Here is a 6,000-nt window from a genome sequence, read left to right on the forward strand (position 1 = left end):
TTGGTGTGAAGAAATCAACTGTGGGAGCAATTATTAGAAAATGGAAGACATACAAGACCACTGATAATCTCCCTCAATCTGGGGCTCCACGCAAGATCTCACCCCGTGGGGTCAAAATGATCACAAGAACGGTGAGCAAAAATCCCAGAACCACACGGGGGGGACCTAGTGAATGACCTGCAGAGAGCTGGGACCAAAGTAACAAAGGCTACCATCAGTAACACACTACGCCACCAGGGACTCAAATCCTGCAGTGCCAGACGTGTCCCCCTGCTTAAGCCAGTACATGTCCAGGCCCGTCTGAAGTTTGCTAGAGAGCATTTGGATGATCCAGAAGAGGATTGGGAGAATGTCATATGGGCAGATGAAACCAAAATAGAACTTTTTGGTAAAAATTCAACTTGTCGTGTTTGGAGGAGAAAGAATGCTGAGTTGATCCAAAGAACACCATACCTACTGTGAAGCATGGGGGTGGAAACATCATGCTTTGGGGCTGTTTTTCTGCAAAGAGACCAGGACGACTGATCCGTGTAAAGGAAAGAATGAACGGGGCCATGTATCGTGAGATTTTGAGTGAAAACCTCCTTCCATCAGCAAGGGCATTGAAGATGAAACGTGGCTGGGTCTTTCAGCATGACAATGATCCCAAACACACTGCCCGGGCAATGAAGGAGCGGCTTCGTAAGAAGCATTTCAAGGTCCTGGAGTGGCCCAGCCAGTCTCCAGATCTCAACCCCATAGAAAATCTTTGGAGGGAGTTGAAAGTCCGTGTTGCCCAGCGACAGCCCCAAAACATCACTGCTCTAGAGGAGATCTGCATGGAGGAATGGGCCAAAATACCAGCAACAGTGTGTGAAAACCTTGTGAAGACTTACAGAAAACATTTGACCTCTGTCATTGCCAACAAAGGGTATATAACAAAGTATTGAGATGAACTTTTGTTATTGACCAAATATTTATTTTCCACCATAATTTGCAAATAAATTCTTTAAAAATCAGACAATGTGATTTTCTGGATTTTTTTCTCATTTTGTCTCTCATAGTTGAGGTATACCTATGATGAAAATTACAGGCCTCTCTCATCTTTTTAAGTGGGAGAACTTGCACAATTGGTGACTGACTAAATACTTTTTTGCCCCACTGTAAAGGAACTAACTCCGTAACTTCCTCTTGACGTATTTAGCTCAGATTAATTTCCTGAAATTTAAATTTGTTCTTGTATATTTTTAAGACTCCCCTCGGAAAGAAGTCTACTTCATGGCTGTGATTGACATACTGCAACATTATGATGCCAAGAAGAAAGCAGCTCATGCAGCCAAAACAGTCAAGCATGGAGTGAGTTCTTATATTATTATTCACTTTTGTGTTAGCAGTTTGCTCCATTGGTAAGGGGTTAATATAGGAAACATAATAGCCATAATTAGCCACTCTGTGATCGCAGGAACTTTTAGGTACATTTCCTCTGCAGGAACTCGGGCTGATTTTTAACCCTTGTGCCCTAATTCCAGGGACATGTGAATCTGGTGTGATTTTGACAATTTGCATAAGCATTCATCACCTTGAACTGATGCCCCCTTCTTGTCTCCCTGGTGTAGTGGAGAAAGTTTTGGAGTTTATTAAAGTGAAATAAAATCCATCAGTGTGTGGTGGTTTTTTTTTTTTTTTTTTTTTTTTTTTTTTTTTTCCGTCTTTTATTCGGTTAGCATTATACAAGTATATCATTTTATTTATTTATTTATTTATTTATTAGGGATTCCAATGAACATTTTTGGCTGTAAATGTTTGAAAATTGCACTTTGTCAGCTGAAAAAAAAAAAATCTGAATTTTTGAGTAAGAGGGGAAAAAAATCCAATGTGTCAAATCTAATACTTGAAAAATCATTTAAAAATGCTGTTTGCTTTCCTGTACCTGTAACTGCAGATACACGTTCAACCCCATCACAGTGGAAACTGCAGTGTGTGTGTATCTGCAATGTACAATAACCACACAGTGCTTGGAAGGAAACGCTCGACTGTTTTAGTTATGAACTAGACGCATTGCTGTGTGCAATAGCCTTTTTTTTTCTTTTTTCTCCTCTTCTCTAGAATAGGAAAACCGTGAGAAAGTAAGTCCAGTGCATGTGGTGAAGCTGAGAAGGTTCCATATCTTGAATGGAAACATCCCAGCTATTCTTTATTGTTGCTTATTGTTGTATAAAGTTAATATTATTCTCCATTAGTAGGAAATTAATATATTGGGAGTATAATCACTTTTTTGTTATGTTTCCTCTCTGTTTTGTCTAGGCTGGAGCAGAGATCTCTACCGTCAACCCAGAGCAGTACTCTAAAAGATTCTACGATTTCATTACCACCATTCTGCCCTAAACTGGAGCAAAACCCACAGAGGTCAAAGAGGGACGCTGATGGAGGGGTGCCCAAACGCACTCCCTCGCCCTTACAGCAGCTACAACCACCATTCGTTTACATTTTTTTTATTTGTTCTTTGCTGTTTTGTGGGACCATAAGTGTGATGAAACAGTAACAAGTGTAAATCTTTGTGGGAGCTATGGATTTTTTTTTTTTTCTTTTCTGATGCATGTTCCTCATGGCATTTTTAATTCGTGTGTTTATTCTGCCTTAGTGAAAGGGAGAGAGGGGGAAAGCGTATGTGATTTTGGGGGGGGGGGATGTGGCTCAGTGAATGTACATGTAGAATGAAGTCACTCAGAACGGAGGCTGAGAAGGAAAGGAGCTTTCAACTGCTGTAGAATTCCCAACTCGAGACAAAAAGGAAATGTGAAGCTATTCCATGAAAAATCACTCCTCACCCCAGTTCATCAAATATGGCTTTCTTTTTTCTTTGTACTCACTTCACCAGAAGCCTCGTCTCGTCAGTCCACCCCTGCTCATCGCCTCCAGTTAAACTTAAATCTGCCCCTTAATGGAAACCTACCCCTCTTCCTGCCCATGCTTCATTCGAGTCTGTCCTTCACATATACTTTGTTTAACCCAAATCTACCCTGTACTTGTCTGGGTTTTTTTTTTTTTTGCTTGCTGCATTTGTCCTTTCATGACAGTAATTAACACAATGTCTCTTGGCGTTAATTCTCTGAATTCATGGCTCTCCTCCTCTGAACAGACTGACTGCAAAGAAAACGCTCTTGAGCTCCATTCACTTTCACGAAGGAATGCACCTTCTGATTTTTTTGCATGTTCCTACAGTGTTTCACACGAGTGTGTGGTTTTTTTTGTTTTTTTGGGGTTTTTTTTGTGTTGTTGGTTGTTTGTTTTTTTTAAACGACCTGTAGGAGGTTGAAATGATTTGTCTGTAATTTTGCATCATGAAAAGGCGTTCTAATGAACTGAACTGAACAGAAGCAACAGCATTGGTGGCAATCACTTCTTCAGTCTGCGAAATCTGTTACGGGAATGATCTTTCATTTGCCATCAGCACCTTAAACTGTTGCACTTTTTTTTTTTTTTTAAATTAGGATCTTTTGGTCTGTTACATACTGCAACAATAGCACTATTGAATGCAGCTCGTGGATTTATGTCGTCACAAGTATGCTTGTTCTAGGCAGAAAACCCATAGTTTACCTCTATCATTTAAACAAATACACACTCATTGGTGTAATGTTAGCTACAGTGTTTTATTGGTGGAGTTTGAGGAAAAGGAGGATGGGGTCCTGTGTGTAGGCTAGTGAAACTTTTTTTTTTTTTTTGCCAGTTTTGAAAACTTTTACGTCAACAGTGTATTGTATATTTTGCACATAATGAACCGGAAGTTTAAATAATCCCTTTGGTTCGGTAGGGTGGTATTTGGCTCCAGGGTGGAAATCCAACCCTGCAGCGCTCATAACTGATTCATAAGAATTGGAGTCGATTCTTTAGGAAAGGTTTTGATTGGTTAATGTTTTCTTACGTCATTCATATAAATCCCTGGAGTTTCTTGCATGATGGGCTGTATTGAAATATGACCTCACCATCTAGAAAGTTATGACTTTTTTTTTTTAAATCAGGCATTTTCTTGTGTGTTTGTTCAATTGTTTATATATAATTTTTTAAAATAAAATGCAGTTTTTATTGCCATTTTTAATTAGTACACCGAATTGTCCCATTTTAAGCAGCACATCCCTGTCGAGTGAAGTGTCCTGATCAATGAAGAATGTTACTGTTGAATTGTGCAGTACTGTAAAAGGTGTGGGGGGGTTAAATAATGCATGTCGTATTAGTTTTTTGTTCAGCCGGAAGCCGTGTGTCTCCACCACCCCTTCAAAATAATAATAATTAATAATATTGCGCGCTTATTTCTGACGGTCTTGCGTTATTACTGTCAGCAATGTATACACTGTGCAAGAGTCGTGCCTTTTTACTCCAAATTATTTAATTTTGTATTAATTTTTTTTTCAAAGGTAAAAAAAAATTTTCTAATAAGTGTGTGGTTTTTTTTTGTTTGTTTGTTTGTTTTGGGGGGAGAGAGAAAACCCCAGGCTTCTTTGTTGTTTGGCTGTGTAATTTGGGAATAACACTTAAAACCATTAACACCTTTTTGGAGTTCCAGCAGTGAATATGGCCCTGTGAAAGCTGAGTGGGACTTTTGTCACAATGTTTGTTTGTTTGTTTGTTTGTTTGTTTATCAATTTAACTTCAGTATTATCATTAATCTAGATTTTGTTATTCTTGTCTTCTTTTTTTTTAAATCAGTTTGCGCAGTGTGTGTGTGTGTGTGTTTCATTTTGAGAGAGAGGTGGGGAAACAGTGACTCTCCTTCTAGTCGTCGTGGTCTTCGCATTTGCAAAGAAGATGAAAAAAAAAAAGAGTACATGTGCTTGAATCCCCTACTTGTGGTTTTGACACGCAGCAGCACTCAACCGGAAACCCGCTTCATGTCACGCCTTTGGCCTTCAGATTTGCCAAATCAGCACTCAGACACTCCACACAGGTTCTTCATGTCATGTAGAAATTTTCACCGAAATTTATGGAAGTTGTATTGTGCTATTATCAGGTCATGTCGGGGTTTTTTTTTTTTAGGCTGTATTAAATGTCCCTGTTTAACTCTGCAACTAGTTTAATATATAGAGAGAGAGGGAGAGAGAGAGCCCCCTCCAGGAGCCTGTAGAAATAAGTTTGCTAAAGAAAAGGCTATTCAAGGATGGAAACTGTTTTGTAAGTGTTTTTAAAGACTGGGAGGGGGGGTCATTCAGAGTTTATGATGTTAACCGATACTATAATGCACTCCATTTCTGCATCGCTCAAAACCAATAAAGCACTTTGCAAATCCTCGTCCCTGTGTCTTTACTGATCCGGTCCCGAAGTGGACTTTCATCTCTAATTCACACCAACTCAAGCTGAGCATTAAAGAAGTGCGTGTGCGACATTTTGCAGATGCTTTTAACTTCAGCTCAGATGAAAGGAAACCTAGTTTTTACTTTTCCCTGATGTGGTACCATCAAGAACACGTTTTTCTATCCTTAGGGGCCTTGTGTAGCTTTTATCAACTAAGGTGTGTGTTCTAGATCATCACTGGTCATCATTTGTGTACCTTTACATTATGTTGAGGTGGAAGGTGTGCTGTTAATATAGTGCTACTCCACTGACGAAGATGATGACATCCTGTTTATTAGTGTGACATGGTAGGTGTGTTTTATTAAACTACAGCTTTCAATGCAAATAAATTATATGGCTGCATCATTATATAGACACTAAATGCATTTACACATGCTATTACATACTTGGATAAGTACTCTGAAATATCTATCAAGGAATATATCCAGAAAGTGCTCCAGTAGGTCATGGACTAAGACCATCAGTGAGAAAACTGTTAGGGAGGTTAGATAGTCAGGAAAGCACAAACACAAGGGTTGGGTGGGATATATATATATATATATGAGAGTGCTAATTTAAGTACTTCTTAAAAGAAGTAGCTCTTTAGACGTCGTTTGAAGGGGAAGTTCATTCCACCACCTCGGTGCTAGAATAGAGAAGAGTGCTGATGTGTGCCTTCCTTCTCCCTGGAGAGAT

General features: G+C 39.2%; 1 protein-coding gene across 2 annotated transcripts in view; it reads left to right on the top strand.

Annotated features, from left to right (window-relative positions):
* Positions 1–5,262, top strand: part of pip4k2aa (phosphatidylinositol-5-phosphate 4-kinase, type II, alpha a) — a 56,660-nt gene extending 51,398 nt beyond the window's left edge. For both annotated transcript variants that reach the window (XM_060900006.1, XM_060900007.1), the window contains 2 exons: positions 1,232–1,335; positions 2,284–5,262. In XM_060900006.1, coding sequence (XP_060755989.1) covers positions 1,232–1,335; positions 2,284–2,364 — 185 coding nt within the window. In that variant the 3' untranslated portion in view covers positions 2,365–5,262. The remainder of the gene's footprint in view (positions 1–1,231; positions 1,336–2,283) is intronic.
* Positions 5,263–6,000: the final 738 nt, after the last annotated feature.

The sequence above is a fragment of the Neoarius graeffei genome, chromosome 19, assembly GCF_027579695.1.
Source record: "Neoarius graeffei isolate fNeoGra1 chromosome 19, fNeoGra1.pri, whole genome shotgun sequence".
NCBI lineage: Eukaryota > Metazoa > Chordata > Actinopteri > Siluriformes > Ariidae > Neoarius > Neoarius graeffei.